The 20908-nt window shown below is 36.1% G+C and overlaps 2 protein-coding genes across 5 annotated transcripts; both read left to right on the forward strand.

Moving 5' to 3' along the window:
- The first annotated feature begins 538 nt into the window (after window positions 1-538).
- LOC114162169 (uncharacterized) lies at window positions 539-8102 on the forward strand. The gene is made up of 4 exons (XM_085666437.1): window positions 539-674; window positions 795-862; window positions 1904-3526; window positions 7885-8102. Exons 3-4 carry the CDS (start codon window positions 2335-2337, stop codon window positions 7914-7916), a joined length of 1224 nt encoding a protein of 407 aa, XP_085522563.1. The 5' UTR covers window positions 539-674; window positions 795-862; window positions 1904-2334; the 3' UTR covers window positions 7917-8102.
- Window positions 8103-13287: 5185 nt separating this feature from the next.
- On the forward strand, window positions 13288-18161 carry LOC114162304 (Transducin/WD40 repeat-like superfamily protein). 4 transcript variants are annotated; one of them, XM_028046144.2, is made up of 9 exons: window positions 13288-13522; window positions 13601-13768; window positions 13870-13956; window positions 16550-16684; window positions 16769-16876; window positions 16965-17056; window positions 17134-17239; window positions 17317-17403; window positions 17489-18161. In XM_028046144.2, exons 1-9 carry the CDS (start codon window positions 13358-13360, stop codon window positions 17900-17902), a joined length of 1362 nt encoding a protein of 453 aa, XP_027901945.1. In that variant the 5' UTR covers window positions 13288-13357; the 3' UTR covers window positions 17903-18161. The 4 variants fall into 4 exon arrangements, with proteins under 4 accessions (XP_027901945.1, XP_027901944.1, XP_085522657.1 ...); XM_028046143.2 differs by having other exon boundaries at window positions 13289-13522; window positions 16766-16876; XM_085666531.1 differs by lacking the exons at window positions 13288-13522; window positions 13601-13768 and adding an exon at window positions 15586-15634 and having other exon boundaries at window positions 16766-16876.
- Window positions 18162-20908: the final 2747 nt, after the last annotated feature.

Consider the following 20908-nt stretch of genomic DNA (forward strand, 5'->3'; position numbering starts at 1 on the left):
AAACATCAAAGTGTGTTTTGTATAGTTTCTTATGCACCTTATTCCAAATTAAAGCATTTTTATCTGCCTGATTATTTTTACATTACTTATCTAGATACTTATGATGAATGTGAAATTGTTTCCCAATTATTTAATTCGATAAATTGTTTTAAGTATCGGTTTCTAACGTTGTGAGATTATTTAATAATCACAATTATACTCTAATTATCCTAAAGATGAAGGTTGTGTCCGATGTAATAAGATTAATAATACAAAACTAAAATAACAATTACTTCCTGTATTGTTATCAACCACTTAATGGTTATATGCTAACAATTTTCACGTTGAGTAACTTTCATTAACTTTTACAATAAAAAAAACGGTTTTAAACTTTTCCTATTAAAAAAAGCAATGTCGGAATGAAGAAACAACTTGAAATTATTGGAATATTTTGAAAATATTATAATAGATCATACGTGATGTGGGGACCCAAGTTTTCAGCCCCTAATCTCTTTTCTCTCTGCCACCCACTTCACTAAATTTTCATCACACTTCACAGCACCTCTTCTCTCTTCTTTTCCTCTACCATCTCTCTACCAAAAAGAGAATTCTGAACCTACTCTTCATCCATTTCAAAGCCCAGACCTGAGGCTAGCTCATGATCCCCTATCTCAACTGCAATTCCCCTTTTTCATGTAAGTTGTACCTAATCTTTACATTTTCTTCTTCAATTCGAAAATTGTAAAGATTTCCTTACTGTTGAGTCAATTTTGAGAACCAACAATCATTCTTATTCTCTGAACCTACATTTCCAGCTTAGAAGGTTGTACAATTAAGGAGCTCTTGGTAGAAAGGATTCTAGCTAGTTAAAAATCCTATAGAGGTAAGGGAAGCTAATTCCTCTTCTCAAAATTGTATGGAAAATCCATGGATGAGTTTGAATTGTATAATTAAGTGATGAATTCGTGTTTGTAATGCGTATGTTAGTGAAAATTTCTTGTTGATTGATAGAATCTGGTTTGTTGCATGTGGGAATAGGTGCATGACCTGATATTTTCGCCTAGGCGAGTTACTCTCGCCTGAGCGAAAGCATCAGGAGATGCACCTCTGTTCCTGCGCGAGGTCTCGCCCAGGCGAGCTGGGGTCGCCTGAGCGAGATAGCGATCTCGTCTGGGCGAACCAGCCTAGCCTGAGCGAGAATTCGCCCAGGTTTTTCTTTTTGCCCCTGTTAGTGCCTCGCCTAGGCGAGACTGACTCGCCTAAGCGAGATGACCTCTCGTCTAAGCTAGACTTTCTAGCCTGAGCGAGAGGTACTGCAGTAGTAGTGTTTTAAATCTGTTTTCCTTATTATAAATATATGTTTTACAGCATCTTTTTGCAATTTAGACTTTGTATGATTGAAATGCTATCATTGATGTGTTGAATGATTTAATTAGATGAATATAAATTTGAAGAAGAGGAAGTTGAATGGAATTTCAAGGGAAATTCAAGTGGAGTAGTAGTGTGTGTAAGGATGTGAGGAATCTAAATGGTTGGTATCCTGAAACTCCAATAATCATTCAAGCTCAGATAGAGTAGAATGGATTATGTCGTGAGGAGTAGCAGGAGGTCCTCGTCGTCGGACTCGATCAAGTCTTAGACGTGGAGGGGACTTACCCTGGGAACGGTCGGGTGAATACTCCATGTGTCCAGACTCTGCAGAGTCTGGAAACCGTTACAGGTGCAAGCCACCAAGAGCTCCAACGTCACTTACACAATCCGGATATAGAGTCTATAATTTATGATTGAATTACATGCTACAAATGCCATCTTTTATTGCAAAGTGTGTTGATATTTGTTTCTTTCAGTTAGCTTACCCTTCTTGTTGTGTCTGCTTTTTGCATATTACCCCTTTGCAATGATCACCTATGTTTGGTGGGAGCAGAGTTGAAACCTGATGGAGACGCTTCTTCTTGAGCAGAAGTTGGAGATTGGCGAGGAGTGCCACTATAGTTAGACTTTTACTGTATTATTTTGAGGTCTTGGGTGTAGTCTAGGATCCCCTTTTACCCACTCTTATCTGATGTATATGAGTTCTTAGATGTTTACGTGTAGAGGACTGTACTGGAGATGTTTATTCTACGCGTGTTTTGTTTGCTCCTACTATCTGCTATGTTTGACCATAATATAATGTTTTGTTTGATAGTATGGAAAACTATTAAATGGGATGTTACATTTTTGGTATCAGAGCAGTAGTTCCTTTAGGGTCTGTAGGTGTGAGCTTGCCTAGTTTTTGTTGTGTGTCTCTTATAGTATTTTGGCACAGTTGTGGAGTTTGCTAGATAAACTGATGTTTCTCTTTATGTGGTCAGAGCTATGGCACCTAGACCTCCTCCTCCTCCTATTCCTAGCCCGGATAGCTCTCACTTGGTGGGGACTATTGAGGCGATGTTGGCAGCCATGCAGCAGCAAAATGCTAACATGGTGAACCAGCACAACTTGGCCTTGCAGCAGATGGAGTCTGCTAGACTCGCAGCAGAGACCACCCAACAGAGGCACTTGGAGGCCTTACATCAGCTAGGGGAGAATCGATCTGTGGCTGGATCTTCCCAAGCTCCACCACCACGAGTGCAAGAATGGAGTTTGGAGGACTTTCTTAAGCATCATCCATCCCGCTTTGATGGCAAGACCACTCCAGATGAGGCAGATCAGTGGATGCGAGATATGGAGAGGATATTTGAAGCCAAAAGATGCCCACCAGAGAGTAGACTGGCATATTCTGAGTACTTACTAGCCGGAAAGGCTGTTCATTGGTGGTCTAGCATGAAGATGATGTTAGAAGACAGTAGGGAGACCATCACTTGGGAGCTATTCAAGAAGAAATTCTATGCTGAGTACTTCCCAGACAGTGTGAGGTATGCCAAGGAAATGGAGTTCTTACAGTTGATGCAAGGAGAGATGTCCGTATCTGAGTATGCGAAGAAGTTCAAGCACTTGGGCAGATTTCACACCTTAAGGATGGCAGAAGACTGGCAGTGTAGGAAGTTTGAGAATGGGTTGAGAGGTGATCTCAAACTCCTGGTGGCTCCACTCTCTATAAAGGAGTTCCCTGCTTTGGTGGAAAAAGCAAGAGTAATGGAGAAGCTGAAAGCAGAAGTTGAGGCCCAGCAACAGTCTCAACAGAAGGTGGGAGGACCATCTGGGTCCACGAGCCGACAGGATGATAGGAGGAAGCCCTACTCCAGACCTCCGCCTCAGGGGTCCAGGAGATTCTCACCACAGTCACATCAGTCTCCTCAGCATCAGTCCCCTCAGCACCTTTCTCCCAGGCCTCGGTGTTTTCAGTGCGGAGGGCCCCATATGAGGAGCACTTATCCTCAGCTTGGTAGTAGGTGGGCGTGTTATAGATGTGGCCAGGAAGGTCACATTCTCAGAGATTGCCCTACTGGCCGGAGCATAGTGCCAAGACTTTCGGCACAATCACAGTCGCAGCAGACACGAGGAAGTGCTAGACCTCAGGCAGCTGGTAGAGTATATGCCATGACGGGCACAGAGGCGAACAAAGCAGGTAATCTCATCTTTGGGTCTTGCATGATTGATGGTAGGAGCCTATGTGTACTATACGATTCAGGAGCGACACACTCTTTTGTGTCGGAGTCTATAGTGTTGGAGTTGGGTCTTCCGGCAAAGGAGCTCCAGTATGACCTGGTGGTGTCCACGCCTGCTTCTGGGTTGATCAGAACCTCGACCTTGTGTGCTAGGTGCCGGATCGAGGTTGAGGGACGCCAATACCGGGTAAACCTGATCTGTTTACCTTTGGAGGGCCTGGATGTGATCTTGGGAATGGATTGGCTATCCGCTAATCACATTCTTATTGATTGCAATGAGAAAAGGGTGTTGTTTCCCAACTCAGAGGATGAAGTTATGTTGATGTCCTCGCAGCAGGTAGATCAGGCCATCCAAGAGGGATCTCAGTGTTTCTTGATTCTAACTCAACTATCTGTTGAAAAGGAGGACGGACACCTTGAGACGACAGTGGTGAGGGAATTCTCTGATGTGTTCCTTGATGAGGTACCCGGCTTGCCCCCACCCAGAGAAATCGAGTTCTCTATTGACCTGGTACCTGGAGCAGGGCCAGTATCAATGGCACCTTACAGGATGGCCCCTGCTGAACTGGCAGAGTTGAAAAAGCAGATTGAGGAACTGCTAGAGAAACAATTCATCAGGCCCAGTGTGTCACCTTGGGGAGCGCCTGTGTTGCTAGTTAAGAAAAAGGATGGCAGCTCCAGGCTTTGTGTAGATTACCGGCAACTCAACAAGCTAACAATCAAGAACAAATATCCTCTGCCAAGGATAGATGACTTGATGGATCAGTTGCACGGCGTTGCAGTGTTTTCAAAAATCGACTTGAGATCAGGATACCATCAGATTAGAGTTAAGTCCGGTGATGTGCAGAAGACTGCTTTCAGGTCTAGATATGGGCACTACGAGTACGTAGTGATGCCCTTCGGTGTGACCAACACCCCTGCTTTGTTTATGGACTACATGAACCGAATTTTCAGGCCTTTTCTAGACAAATTCGTGGTGGTTTTTATCGACGACATCTTAATATACTCCCGGACTCATGAAGAACATGCAGAGCATCTGAGGATAGTCTTGAGTATCTTGAGAGAGAAGCAACTCTATGCAAAGCTGTCGAAGTGCGAGTTTTGGATTACCACAGTCCAATTCTTGGGGCATGTAATCTCGGCTCAGGGCATAGCAATGGACCCATCTAAAGTCGAAGCGGTATTAAAATGGGAGCGTCCTAAATCAGCGACGGAGATTAGAAGCTTTGTGGGACTGGCGGGATACTACCGGAGGTTCATTGAGGGGTTTTCTAAGATCGTGGCACCCTTAACACAGCTAACTCGTAAGGATCAGCCTTTTGCTTGGACTGATCGGTGTGAGAATAGTTTCCAAGAGTTGAAGCAGAAGCTGACCAGTGCTCCCGTTTTGGTGATTCCTGATACCAGTAGGCCCTTTGAAGTTTACTGTGATGCCTCCCATCAGGGGTTAGGGTGTGTTCTGATGCAAGAAAGGAGAGTGGTTGCCTATGCCTCTAGGCAGCTTAAGAGCCATGAGAAGAACTACCCCACACATGACCTCGAGTTAGCGGCTGTGGTGTTTGCACTGAAAATCTGGAGACATTATCTGTATGGTGCTCAGTTCCAGGTTATCCCCTATCACAAGAGCCTGAAGTATCTGTTCGACCAGAAAGAGTTGAACATGAGGCAGAGACGATGGATGAAGTTCTTAAAGGACTTTAATTTTGAACTGTTGTACCACCCGGGGAAGGCGAATGTGGTGGCAGATGCCCTAAGTAGAAAAACAGTTCATGCCTCTTATATGATGGTCAAGGAGTTGGACTTGATAGAACAGTTCAGAGACATGTAGTTACATGTGACTTTAGGAGAGGATGTCATTAGATGCAATCGTCTAACCATATCTAGTGATTTCCTCGTCCTGATAAAGGAGAGACAATCATCCGACCCCAAATTGAGAAGGACAACAGAATTGCTTGGTACAGATAAAGCCAAGGACTTTGAGATAGGAAGTGATGGGGTGTTGAGATTCAGAGGCAAGGTCTGCATACCTGAGGATTTGGAGGTGAAGGGCATGATTCTTGAAGAGGGGCACAAGAGTCGTTTTAGCATGCACCCAGGCATGACTAAAATGTATCACGATCTGAGGGAATCGTTCTGGAGGACGGGCATGAAGTCGGACATTGCTCAGTATGTGTCATCGTGTTTGACCTGTCAAAAGGCTAAGACAGAACATCAGAGGCCTGGAGGGATGCTGCAACAGTTGGAGATTCCAGAGTGGAAGTGGGATAACATTGCTATGGATATTGTTACCCATTTACCACGGACGGTGAGAAACCATGATGCTATATGGGTTATAGTAGACCGCCTGACCAAGAGTGCCCATTTCCTCGCAGTGAATCTGAGAATGTCCATGACGAAGTTGGCACAGATATATATCAATGAGATTGTGAGACTGCATGGAGTGTCGTTGAGCATAGTCTCTGATCGGGATCCCCGTTTCACCTCCCGTTTCTGGCAAACGTTACAGAATGCCATGGGTAGCAGACTGACTATGAGCTCAGTTTACCACCCCCAAACGGATGGCCAGTCCGAGAGAACAATACAGTCTCTTGAGGACCTCTTGCGGACATGTGTGCTGGATCACCTTGGCACGTGGGATGAAATTCTGCCCCTGGTAGAGTTTACCTATAATAACAGTTTCCATGCAAGCATTGGCATGGCGCCATATGAAGCTCTCTATGGCAGGAGATGCAGGACCCCTTTGTGCTGGTACCAAGACGGAGAGTCAGTGGTTGTAGGGCCAGAATTATTGAGGCAAACTACAGAAAAGGTCAAGCAGATACAAGAAAGGATGAAGGCATCTCAGAGCAGACAGAAATCCTATGCTGATCAGAGGAAAAGACCTTTGGAGTTTGCAGTGGGGGATCACGTTTTCTTGAGGATTACCCCAACCACTGGTGTAGGGAAGGCTATTCGCTCAAGGAAGTTATCTCCTAAGTTCATCGGTCCATATCAGATCCTGAGGAAGATTGGGCCAGTAGCTTATGAGATCGCTCTACCACCTCAGTTGTCTAACCTTCACTCTGTATTCCATGTCTCTCAGCTCAGAAAATATGTATCTGATCCTTCTCATGTGCTAGAGTTAGAAGATCTACAGGTGAGAAGAGATCTCTCGGTGGAGGTTCAGCCGGTTAGTCTTGGCGATAGTCAGACTAGACAACGCAAGGGGAAATCAGTCAGCCTGGTTCAGGTCATCTGGGATAGGAAAACAGGGGATTCTACGTGGGAGCTTGAAAAAGAAGTGAGGGAAACGTATCCACACTTGTTCTCTGGTGAGTCTTAATTTTCGGGACGAAAATTCTTGTTGTTGGGGAGATTGTGGGGACCCAAGTTTTCAGCCCCTAATCTCTTTTCTCTCTGCCACCCACTTCACTAAATTTTCATCACACTTCACAGCACCTCTTCTCTCTTCTTTTCCTCTACCATCTCTCTACCAAAAAGAGAATTCTGAACCTACTCTTCATCCATTTCAGAGCCCAGACCTGAGGCTAGCTCATGATCCCCTGAGCGAGATAGCGATCTCGTCTGGGCGAACCAGCCTAGCCTGAGCGAGAATTCGCCCAGGTTTTTCTTTTTGCCCCTGTTAGTGCCTCGCCTAGGCGAGACTGACTCGCCTAAGTGAGATGACCTCTCGCCTAAGCTAGACTTTCTAGCCTGAGCGAGAGGTACTGCAGTAGTAGTGTTTTAAATCTGTTTTCCTTATTATAAATATATGTTTTACAGCATCTTTTTGCAATTTAGACTTTGTATGATTGAAATGCTATCATTGATGTGTTGAATGATTTAATTAGATGAATATAAATTTGAAGAAGAGGAAGTTGAATGGAATTTCAAGGGAAATTCAAGTGGAGTAGTAGTGTGTGTAAGGATGTGAGGAATCTAAATGGTTGGTATCCTGAAACTCCAATAATCATTCAAGCTCAGATAGAGTAGAATGGATTATGTCGTGAGGAGTAGCAGGAGGTCCTCGTCGTCGGACTCGATCAAGTCTTAGACGTGGAGGGGACTTACCCTGGGAACGGTCGGGTGAATACTCCATGTGTCCAGACTCTGCAGAGTCTGGAAACCGTTACAGGTGCAAGCCACCAAGAGCTCCAACGTCACTTACACAATCCGGATATAGAGTCTATAATTTATGATTGAATTACATGCTACAAATGCCATCTTTTATTGCGAAGTGTGTTGATATTTGTTTCTTTCAGTTAGCTTACCCTTCTTGTTGTGTCTGCTTTTTGCATATTACCCCTTTGCAATGATCACCTATGTTTGGTGGGAGCAGAGTTGAAACCTGATGGAGACGCTTCCTCTTGAGCAGAAGTTGGAGATTGGCGAGGAGTGCCACTATAGTTAGACTTTTACTGTATTATTTTGAGGTCTTGGGTGTAGTCTAGGATCCCCTTTTACCCACTCTTATCTGATGTATATGAGTTCTTAGATGTTTACGTGTGGAGGACTGTACTGGAGATGTTTATTCTACGCGTGTTTTGTTTGCTTCTACTATCTGCTATGTTTGACCATAATATAATGTTTTGTTTGATAGTATGAAAAACTATTAAATGAGATGTTACACGTGAGAATTAAATATGAAAAGGAAAAATATTTGAATATGTTGGAATAATTATTAAAATGATTTTAAACATTATATATGAGAAACTGAATTGGTTTCAATATTATTTTTTGTGCGTTTTCACATTATATTATCTATCTACATGCTGAGTAAACAAAAAAAAGAACGAAAGAAACTATGAAGAGGTTAACCAAACCATGTTGGGCGAATTACGCTACTGATTTGAGCATCATGTCTCCATCATTATTCTTGTTTGAATAGTAGGTAGTGTTAGTGTTAATTTGAGTGACCCAACCACATTTTCAACCTGAAAATAATGGTACCCCCAATCATGGAATTCGTATTTAGCTCTATCTGTCTGAGCTTGGGTTTTCTTGTAACTTCTTTGGCTTTCCTTTTTGTATGAATCATCCACATTGTATTCATATATTTGGCAATTTCAACTAAAAAAAACACATTAAATTTAATTTCATTCCTCTGTTTCCTATGGCAAAACCCAGTTGTGCTTAAGAGGCTTGACTAATAAGGATTATCGTTTAAGAAAATGGACGGAAATAGGTTATTGAAAAGTACAATCATAACACCAAAAATAGAAAGTCACAATGAAAGCTCAACTATTATAACTCTGGATATAAAATATTATAAAAAATAATAATAATTATACGATTCAAGAAATTAAATCAAGTGGTCACCTTCCAAGTATGAATTTTATTTAATAGTGATTTATGTGGCGTTATAATGTGTATAAATTTTAATTGGACAGTTTATTTAAGCAACCATGAATTTGCGGATGTTCCAAGTAAGATACCAAATAATTATAAAAGAAATCATCTCTACTTATTTAAAATGTACAAAATTTACTTTGTGTCTTTTTTTGTATGATAATACTAATAAAAAAGGAGGCATATTTTTTTTTTCACATTTTTGAGTATATGGAAGTGAAAATGTTTATTATTAAGTTATCACAAGGTTATAGAAAAATATTTTAAATATATTTTACTTTTCAGAAGAAAAAAAATGCATATTTACACAGCTATAAGTCTATGAGTTTTCTTGGATTAGTTTGTCCATATCTTTAAAAAGAAGTATGAAGATATAATATTAAAGTGTAGTATAATGGTATAATGATAAGGAGAAAAAACAAATTAAGTGATGGATACTTTTTGGTTGAATTGAATGATATTATTAATCAAATTTAAATTGAAAAAAAAAAAGTTAAATTTAAACTTAACTTCTTCAACTTAAATTCAAATACATACTAAATAGTAAACTTTTCAAAATATGATAAAAAGATAAATTTAGTGCATCAATATGGAAGTGAAAAAACTAAGATATTTTTGAAGAAAAAACAAAGTGATGGTGGTCCAACCAAACAGGGCAGTGACATAACCCGGAGATGGAAAAGTTGCTCTTTTATAAAAGTGTAATAAATTATTTTTAATTCTATTATAATTTTTATTTTATTTAAAATTTAGATATATTTTTAAAATACTAAAAGTTAACCAAATACATAAAAGTAATCCCGATTATAATAGTGTTAGGAGGGTGATTCAACCACATAAGGTTCCTAATTATGAGATAAAATAATTGGATAATAACTCTGCATTAACGTTACATAGAAATTAAACTAGAAATAGAAGATAATTTAAGTGATGATAATACCATACATACATATTGATGTTTTCAGTGCATTTTGACGCGTGGCGTCTCTTTAAGAAAGCTTCCCTTGACTAAACGGCAATTCAGTGATGTCGTTGCAATCCAATTCAATGTTGCGTTGTCTTGTCATAGTTCTTGCCAAACGCTTCCAAACCAACGTTACATTATACCATGTTTGTTTGAGTTGAAAGCAGCATCTCCGTTGATTGTACGTTAGATAGAACCCGTAACGTTTTTCTTTGTGCGCATTCTACCTCGATTTTATTCTCACCATTTTCTATTATTTCTCATTTTCAAAAATGTTAATCATTCAAAAATAATATTTATGTATCCTGAAATTAGAATTTAAATTAAGTTGAAGAAACTTAATAATATTTGATGAATTTAAGCAAGCACTTAGAGAAACACAAGAAACAATGAACCCAGACCATTATAACAATTGGAATAGGCGGTGAAACCGAGGTTCAACCATGATTTAGGATTAAACCAAAGCTGGGAAACTCGTGTCCTAACTAATCATGGTTAAGAAAACGGTGAACAAACGGTGTGAGGTATTCGGGAAATGGAAGTATGTGGGACAGGCCTTTGACACATGCCACGTGGTGAAACCAGCGATCGCCAGGCTTCGTGAACTTTCCTCTGAATCAGCCACGTGGACTCCGCAAATCGCTACTGGTGGATTATATTACCCCGTCCCTAGCAACCATTGGCTCAACGGGACCACATTTCTATTTTTTTTTCCAACCGTGTAAAGCTTATTCTTTAAATTCAATTTTCTACATTTTTTCTCCGTAAAAATAAGATTATCTACAACTTGTTATCACTTATACGAATAATAATATCAATTTTTTAATTTCACAATTTTTTTGCAGAGTATGAGATTGGATATGATATGTTGGAGGATGCCATTGAAATTTGCTTGTTCGTCAACTCTTTTTTTTATGGACAAACAGACCATGTGCAGACGTGGGAATTCTGAGAATGAAAAGGTTGAAATGCATTTTTGAAAATTTAAATGTCTGCAAAAGTAATTAATTGTGTGTATAAGTATAATTTTTTATTAATGATTAAAAGAAATAACATGATTATATAATTATTAATATAGAGTTAAAAGAGTAATAAGGTTTATTCAAATATTTAACTATGATAATTTTAATTCACTAGTGATTTGTAGTGTTGTATTATAGGTGACGAATTTGCTTCGATGTGTGTTGTGTTATTTTTCTATGTTCATCTCATATTTTTCATTACTGATAATCTATCATTCATTTATATTTAATTTATATTTAGCTGGATTCAAAATAACTTAGACTAGAACATCAAGTAAAGTTTTGTTGAGTCTAACTTAGATCAAATTTAGGTTGAGTTAGATCAACGTGAGATTGAGATAAATCAAATTAAATTCGACGAAATTACGTTGAACTCGTGGTTGGTTAAAACATCAAGTCTGGTCAGGATTATATCAAACTAAATTAAAACAATCTCACATGAAGATGAACTTGTTTTATTAAAACTAAAGTGAAATTGAATCGGTTAAAAGTAATATTAATTCGAATTACAAGTATTTAAAATATAAAGTTGAGAATATAAAAGATTCTAAATTCTTGTAATTTTTTTTCAAAGCGTAAATAATTCAATTACTCTAATAAAATTATAAAATTTTAACTTTTTCAAAATTTATTATAAAAAACACATTTTATCATATAACATTTAAATTCTCTAGAAAAAAAAATTATGATATCCATATACATATTTATATTATACTGAATATAAAGTTAAGCATCCCCGGGTAATGGATTTGATGATAAGAGATTCGCATCCCATGCCATGGACATAGGTAATTCCATTCCTTTGTATATTCTCTCAGATCCAATATATGCTATTCAACATGATACCACTAAATCACAAAGCACAGATAAAAGTCCCTTCATCATCATGAAAAATACCCCTCCAACATGAAGATTTTACGTGTACCCATTTAGCCGATATATGGAAGCTTTTGTATTATTGAACACATGTACCAAATTTAAATAATAGTTTTTTTTTCATTTATATTCAAAATTAAAAGACGGTATATTGATAGATATTTTTTTATATAAAAATTAATGACTTTTTTTATTTGCAGATATTTTATTTTTGGATTTAATTGATAATTTATTTGTTTACACTTAAAACTAAATAAAATTATTATTAATACATATTTTACTCACCTAATTGAGCTTACATCAAATTCAAGGACTGTCAATAGACAAACATCTTCCTTATCTTATGGATAATCTTCTTGTTAAGACTATTAAAGAAAATATAATATTCTTTACATTTTGAAATATTCGTAAGAATTTTTCCATATTCAAGTAAATTTTTATTAACTATTGAATATAATTGCAAAATGAATGAGTTATTAAAAAAAAATCTGATTTCAATTAATATTTTTAAGAGCATTCAAATCAATATAATACTCAAGAGATTTAACCAATTAAGGAATAAAAAACAAAATTATAAATATATAATTTCTTAAATTTAAACATGGTATTCAGAGAAATAACATAATTAAAACTAGAAGACACAGGTAAAAAAAACCAAATATTGAATATTTTAGATCGTGAGTTTGTTGCTGCTATCCTGTCCGAAGATTTAAAAATATATTAATATTCGTATATTAATTTTTTTAATATATTTAAAACATTAAAATTAGTATCCATACAAATATTTTGAAAACATGACAGATAAATAATATAAAAAAATGACATAGAAAAACTCAACAGATAATCTAAATTAATATTTCTGAATTAAAAACATCCTAAACTCATAATTAAAATAAAAATAATTCTTTGTATTATAGTTTGAGATATTTATTCTCTTCTAACTTAGATGTTGTTTTTAAGTTTTAGAAAATAATTTTCTTATCGTAAGTTCTTATTTCTGCAATCATTTTCAAGTTTAAACTTTAATTCAAAAATAGCTTAAGAAAAAGAGAAAAAACTAAACCATACATATATTAAATAATATGGTGGCTGAACTCTGATGGCATTCAATAAGATAAAGTACTATACAATCAAATTAAAATATTTTTTCATGATAGGGAATTAGTTTTTATTAAAAGTCTACTCTGACTTGTAAGAAAAAATTCGCCTTTCATTTTTTCTATTTCATCCAAATAAAAAGAAATTGACTACCACCTCCTGTCATTATTATACTATAATTTAAAATTTTAAACAAATCGTGAAATTTAGAAACAAAAGTAATGAGAAAACGATGACGTCAGAGTGGTCCTACCAAACCCAAGCCCTGCGGTTTGATGAGCAGAGGTTAGAAGTTAACGGCAGAGACAGTAAAGTAACGGTCGGTTAAATGGAGCCCAGAGTTTGCATTCCACATTCCTCCTAATACCGAAACGGCGGGTCCCACCCTTCTCCCTTCGCTTCCCTTCCCTTCTTCTCTTCCCTGCTCCACTCTATAAGTACACCACCACACACTTTCACCCTGCGCCCTTTTCCTCATCTCAATCTTCTTATTCTCTCTCAAAATGGAGCACTTCAACAACGACGATCTTGAGTACGTCGGCGACCACTACTACGACGACGTTTCTGATTTCCATGGCCACACCTCCGGCGACATTCTTCCTCAGCAACCCTCCCATGCCGACTCCCACGACTCTGACTTTGACTTTGACGACGAAGATCTCCTAACCGTATGCCTTCTTCGCTATTGCTTCTTTCTCTTTCTTTCCTTTTGTTTCAGTCATTAACGTTCTCTTTTGCGAAAACAGAGTAATGCAAAGACTGATACCACCGCTTCTGAAGCCAGAAACGGGAAGGACATCCAGGGAATCCCCTGGGAGAGGCTCAATTATAGCAGAGACAAGTACCGCGAGACTCGATTGAAGCAGTATAAGAATTACGAGAGCCTCTCCCGTTCACGCAACCACCTTCATAAGGTTTTTCTCTCTTGTTTTTGGATCCTAATAGTACTAAGTAAATAATAAATTAATATCATTTGGTACCGTTTTTCTTAATTTTATTTATTTTTTTTCTGCAGGAGTGCTTGAACGTGCAGAAGGGGAAGACCTTCTATGACTTCTTCTTCAATACCAGGCTCGTCAAATCCACAATTGTGCATTTTCAGGTAGAGACTTTGTTCATCGCCGCTTATTATGTAGATTCCAGAAATTGGAGGGTACAGGGGTCTCATTTAGTTGCGATGTGCCTTTTTCACTGTTACATGTTGGCTTTAAACGTTTATCACTGTAATTATAATTAAATAACTTGAAGTTATAAACATGCGTTCATTGATGTTACATGAAGTCTTTGTTATACTTTTTGTAATAATTTTTAATCTTGTTTTCATGGACTACTGTTATCAGATAAAATGGGTTATTTGCTTTAATGCGTGCAGGTTTTCTGTACTGTTGTTCGCCTCAGCCATACCTGGCTGAGAGTTATCTGACTGAAAAGTTTTGCTGTGCATAATTTTTGTATTCTAGTTTTGCAGGGTATGTAATTTGTATTGTTCTTCTACACACAGATTTAATTAAAGGCGACTTCCCTCTATTTAAGGATTTAAATAGGATCTCTTTGGTATTTTACATGTATAAATTCTCATCCAAATTTAAGCTTTGTATATTTTTAAGATTAACATATGTAAACCTTTTTTCTCTTGAACATAATATATTATATCATTAATTAATTTGTCTGGGAAAATTTTATGCTGTTCCCGGATTTCTTTATAAAAGGAATTGAATCTTCTTTTAGAAGATTTTTCTGATAAAGATGTTTCAGCAGTTTTCTTATCATTTGCCTTACTTGAAGGCTTTTTAACCCAGAATTTTATTCACGGATCCTCATGCTTTTCTCCCCGTCCGTTTACAGTCTGTTTGTTTATTGAACTTTCATTGATATGAAATCAAAGGAGTCAGTTTTCAAGAGAATATCTTCGATAGATGCCAGAATTTTTTTTCTTCAGACAAGACGGTTTCATTATAATTTATGGGTATGGATGCATAAGGCCATGCTATGACTTGACATGCTCAAGAGTTTGGTGATTTCCTGTAAACAGATTTTGTTCCATGTGTGTTAATATGCTTATAAACAGATTCTGTTCCATGTGTAATATGCGTACTTGCAAAATAGTGATGGAGCACAAACAGCACCTACCCACATCCACATGCGACACTTTGGATTAGAGAGCAGATCTTTATCGACTTTTTCCACATTTTTTTTTCCCAAAACTAACATAATGATTTTGTGTTGTATTACACCAATATTGTTTCTAAGTGGAACTAGCAGAGTCTTCCACTATTAAAGTTAGTCTACCTTTATTTATTTTTCGTCGAGCCAAATATGTAAATGGTTGATGTGCTTTCTTGTTGGGCTCCCGGAGGAGACAACTTACACGGTTGACAGATTGTCTTGTATATGCTCTTTTTACTTTTAACCGTGCATTTATCTTTCTTATCTACTACTGGAGTGACTTAAGACTATAACAGTAGTAAGTTTTGTACTTATACGGTTGAAAAATAATCTGTACTGAATTCTGCAGCTTGAATAATCTTGAATAATTCAATGTTTGTTTCCCATTACTGTTTGCTAATTTTTATGTATGGTCAGTCCCTTACACTTATGCAAGCATTCTTCTCTATAATTGATATCTATTTGTGAAAATAGTAGCTGTAGCTCTATTTTTTTTTTCCTGCAATTTAATCTATTACTTAACATGTTTTTGCATTTGGGCCCTCTATTTATCTCTTTATGTCAGCTTTTAAAGCAGGTGGAAAGTGAGCAGCGTGGCAGGACATTATAATATGGTATGATAGGAAAATATCTGACCAGATCTGAGAGGGCTCTAACAATATCTATTATTAGTTAGTGTTGATCTTTTCCTTGTCAAGAGAGGCTTTTACCTCTTGATCCTTCATTCTTAGTTGTGTATTTCTACATTCTTATTGTCTATAGAATAGTAATAATTTAATTACTGTTTATTGTACGTTTAGTCCTTTTCGTACCTTAGATAGTCTGTTACCTGACTAATGATGTAAATGTTAGTAATAATTCATTCTGTATAGAACTGTGCTAGTTTGATAAATTCTATTGTATTTTAGAAAAATTGTACTCCGCATCATAGAGTCATGAAGCACTTTATTATTTGTTTGGAACTCACATGATCATGAACTGTGCATGTGTCAGTGATTGTTGATTTCTACGAAATTACACAATCACTACGGTGTTTACACATGAATAGAACGATAACCTTTTTTTTTCTCTACCTGTCTTGTTCTCCCTCCAGGAATCAGAGTCATCCATTGTAGTTCGGCCACTGGCATGCATCATGTCCATATTTAACACCAATTACTTGATTTCTGCCTCTTTTGTAATAACGGAAATAGCAAAGATGTATAGCTTTTTCTACTTTCTACAATTCTGAGCCTAAGTCCAACGTCACGTGACATACACATACTCTGAACCAATTAGAAGACACAGTATACTAAAACAGCAGCTTAATTCCACAACACTTCGATATCGTATACCCTACTATTCTGTGTTCTAATAATTAGATTAATTGTTAATTGATAGAAATATTTGTAATTAAATCGTCATGCTCAATTCTAGAACTTGGTGCTTAGAGGGATATTGGTGGCTTGTTTAGGATATTATATTTTCTCTTACTTTTTACCTGTGGGGTATTGATATTGATGTCATCAATATATTTGTTGTCTGTGCAGCTGAGGAACTTGTTGTGGGCAACTTCGAAGCATGATGTATACCTTATGCAAAACTACTCAGTGATGCACTGGTCCGCAGTATTACGAAGGGCTAAAGAAGTGCTTAACGTAGCCAAACCAATTGTTCCAAGTCTGGTACGTGGCCACTTAGTTAATCATATTTGTTTCTGTTGTACCCAATGCAATGGATATTAGTGTGTTTTTGTTCATATGTAGAAGCGTCCTGGATTTTTAGCTCAGCCAGTCTCTAGAGTGCAAATAAGCACCATGACTGTTAAGGAAAATCTGATGGTGGCAGGTGGTTTCCATGGTGAGCTTATATGCAAGGTATGGTTTTCATTATTTGTTTCAACTCAATCTAATAATTAACCGAATGAAGCCCCCTTTTAATGCGTGTGAATTATTTGTGGACCAGAATTTGAAGAAGCCTGGAGTTCTATTTTGTGGTAAAATAACTACAGATGATAATGCCATAACCAATGCTGTGGACGTTTACCGCAATCCAGCGTAAGCAGCTAAATGCAGACACTTCTGTTTAAGATTTTTGTTTTGGTTGAGTTCACAACTTAACCTTCATTTTGCAGTGGGTCGTTGAGGGTCATGACAGCAAATAATGATTCCCAAGTTCGGGTTTTTGATGCAGAGAATTTTGCTTCTCTTGGTTGTTTCAACTATGATTGGTCTGTTAATGTGAGTATCATCAACTGATATTCCTTTTACTATTTTTGAAGACGACAGCGGTTATCTTTACACATTGGCCATTGCAGAATATTTCGGCTAGCCCGGATGGGAAGTTGTTAGCTGTACTTGGGGACAGTACAGAGTGCTTGATAGCTGATGCTAACACTGGAAAGGTACTTCAATTTGCAATTGTTTTTAAGGTTTTATTTTCCTTAATCTCTTGCGATTCCTGATTATATATATTATGGTATCGCTCAGATTACTGGAAGCTTAAAAGGTCACTTGGACTACTCTTTTGCATCGGCGTGGCATCCAGATGGACGGATATTAGCTACTGGGAACCAGGACACAACTTGCAGGTTGTGGGACATAAGAAATCTTTCACAGTCTATGGCTGTGTTAAAGGGAAGAATGGGTGCAATAAGAGCCTTAAGATTCACCTCTGATGGACGGTTTTTGGCCATGGCTGAGCCTGCAGACTTCGTCCATGTTTTTGACTCTCATTCTGGTTATGTAGAAGGTCAAGAGATAGATCTATTTGGCGAGATTGCTGGTATATCCTTTAGCCCAGACACAGAGGCTCTATTTGTGGGCATTGCTGACAGAACCTATGGTAGCTTGTTAGAGTTCGTCAGAAAACGTTACAATTATTACCTGGACTCCTTTTTTTAGTGGAGTGCTGTGCCTTAACGCATGTACAGCGATCTGCATATAACACCATAGAATTTCTAAAATAGGTTTATCTTCCCAGGGTTTTCTTGTTCTTTTTAATTAGTGGAGAGGCAAGATGTAAATTTTGGCTCCAGGAAACTATTTTTTGTGATTTTTTTTAGTGTTCAAGCAGCTGATTACATTTTGCCTCGGAGAATGTCCTTGCTTGCTATTGTATATTAAAAACAATAAGCAACATACTTAAACTTATGTTTCCCAAGTCTAGCCTCAACGTTTACATTAAATTTTAAATGAGTATAATGATGAACACGTTTATTATTAGTTTTTATAGTTTATTTACACACTTTAATTGTTGACATGTAATTATGAGTATTTTCCTTTATAAAATAGTTTTAATTGGCTGTGTATAGATGCTTATTAGCTATTTATATATACTTTTTCGTCTAAATTATATTTACGCATCGATTTCTATATTATTTTCAATATTAATGATGACGTGATAAGATGTGTTTAAGACTAGTTTTTTGTATTTTCGTTAATTAATTCAAATAAAATAAAATTATAAGCATTTTATGATAAATATACATATTTATTTGAAATCTATATTATGATATAGATTAGAGTTTAAAAGAAATTCTGTAATAGAGAAATGAGTCTTACTATATTAGTCCATTTAAAATATTCAACAATTAAATGGAATTAATTTCACAAATTATAACTATGAGTTGTACTAAGCAGTGTAAAAAGATAAATAGAAGTATTAATAGATCCATTAATTACTATTAGAAATATAATTAAAATAAAGAGTTTAAATAGAAACAAACTAGAAATGCAATTAATAGAAATATAAGACTAATTTTTTTTATAATAATATATATTGTTGTAGTTGAGTATAAGAAAAAAGTAATAAATTATATTAATGTAAAAATAATTAATTTAATAATATTTTAAATAATTTTTAAGCCAGCGTAAGTATATCTAAAATATGAAATGAAATATTAATCATTTTAATGTAATATGTACATACTATTGGTAACATATTTTTCCTTCAATTCTTCCTAAATACATCTTTAAAGTCTTTATAAGTATGTTAGTTTTTTTTATTTTTAGTGTTTATTTTATTAAAGCCTCCTTAAATAACATCTTAAACTTTTAATAACTATGTATATAGAGAAACTGAACTGGGTTGTGCCATCTGTCACTGGGCAGTTGCATACTGCCATGTCCCCAACCATCAAACCAACTTGTCGATCAACCTCCGACGATGCAGTGTGTGACATACATTTCTTCTTCTCATGCTAATTATGCCTTACAACTTTATTTAAGTATTCAGAGATTAATATCAATTTGACTCAACCCGCGGAAAATTAAACAGACTTGAATTCATTCAAAAGCGTGTAAAAATACACAATTTTCCTTGGCAGGTGGTAGACAGAGAAGGAACAACCAAATGAGGATACAACTGTAACTTAACTTTCTTTTAAAAAATGTATATTTTCTATGTTACATATTGGTTAAACTAAATTAACTATGGACTGTTCTAACCTAAGGCCAATGAAGACGAGTTTGGTGTCCAAATATTAAAAAGGAGAATGATTATTTTAGTACCGTCCAAAACAAACCAAGATTTGACATTCATTCCATAACTTTGAGTCACTCGCTAACAGAGGTCCCACTCTCTCACCAATTAAGTCATGCAAGAAACCTCCCTCCATTTTTAATATTTTTACTTCTTCGCTTTTACTTTTCATTATTCCCATATTAAATTGGATTATGTTATACCAACCATTTTGGTTTACTGCAAACTCTGTGTTTTAATAATTAAATTGATGAATGAAGGGAAGATGGCGTTTTCTGACGGTGCCCCCACAGAAAGCTTTGCTTGCGTATGCGCAAAATAGTTCCCAATTTTAATTTTTAATGTCGACACTGAAGTCTACATCATCGTTATTAATACAACCTCCTTAATGTTCTTGCGGGAGCAATGTGTCAGAATTTGAGCATGCCCAACTACTTGGGTGTGCTTTGTTAATTAAAGATTTGAATGCGTTGAACGTTCTAAAATTCACGACTTCTTCAGTTGAATCTTTCTGCAACCGACTTAAGAACAAGTGATGATCGATAATTTGGTAGACCAGAGAGAGAAGGTGGCAAAATCTTCAACGTTAGGAATTTTTGCAAACATTTGGTGTTCAGAATACACGTTCCTTCCATTCCTTCAACAATGCCATGGGACTGGGAACCTCTGAATCTCGACAAATGGAAAGGACTCGCTAGACTCGTATTCCTTTTTTCGCAACGTTAACATTTTTTTTTGTCATTTTAAAATTTAATTCTACTATGCTAATGTCATTTTATCGCGTTTTCTTATGTTTTTGAACAATTGATTATTTTTTTTACATATTTTTAGAATTACTTCAATCTAGTTTTTTCGTCAACCTTCTTATAATTAAAATTTGTATATTCTAAAAAAAGTTATACATATATATATATATATATATATATATATATATATATATATATATATATATATATATTCCAAGCGTCTGTGATGAATTTGACATATTTTAAATAATGAAAACTAACATTTTTAGCACGGAAGAAAATTTTAAGATGTCTTAAAAATTTTACATATTTCAAGGGTTTTTTTAACACTCAGATTTTTTTTTTCAATTTGAGAAAAAAAATAATGTTTTAATTAGTGCGTTTATATTAGTGGAACTAATTCAAATACTTTAACAAATATAATTAATAAAAGGTATTTTCTTTGATTTTATGTTTTTAAGCGAGGTTAATAATTAAAATAAGAATTTAAAATACATAAAATTACTGTACACGAGAATTAAAATAATAGCATTTGTTAATATTAACTCGAAATGGATGAGAAAAATTCACATCCAAATTTTGCAAATCTTGTAATGTTGTTATTGTTCTATTTAAGGCTGAGTTCTTTTGGGGAGATGTAATGTTCACAAGGAATGGGGAGAGATGATTAGGAGGTGAGTA

Source organism: Vigna unguiculata, chromosome 9, assembly GCF_037176805.1.
Source record: "Vigna unguiculata cultivar grain cowpea cultivar isolate G323 ecotype 2 chromosome 9, ASM3717680v1, whole genome shotgun sequence".
Lineage (NCBI taxonomy): Eukaryota > Viridiplantae > Streptophyta > Magnoliopsida > Fabales > Fabaceae > Vigna > Vigna unguiculata.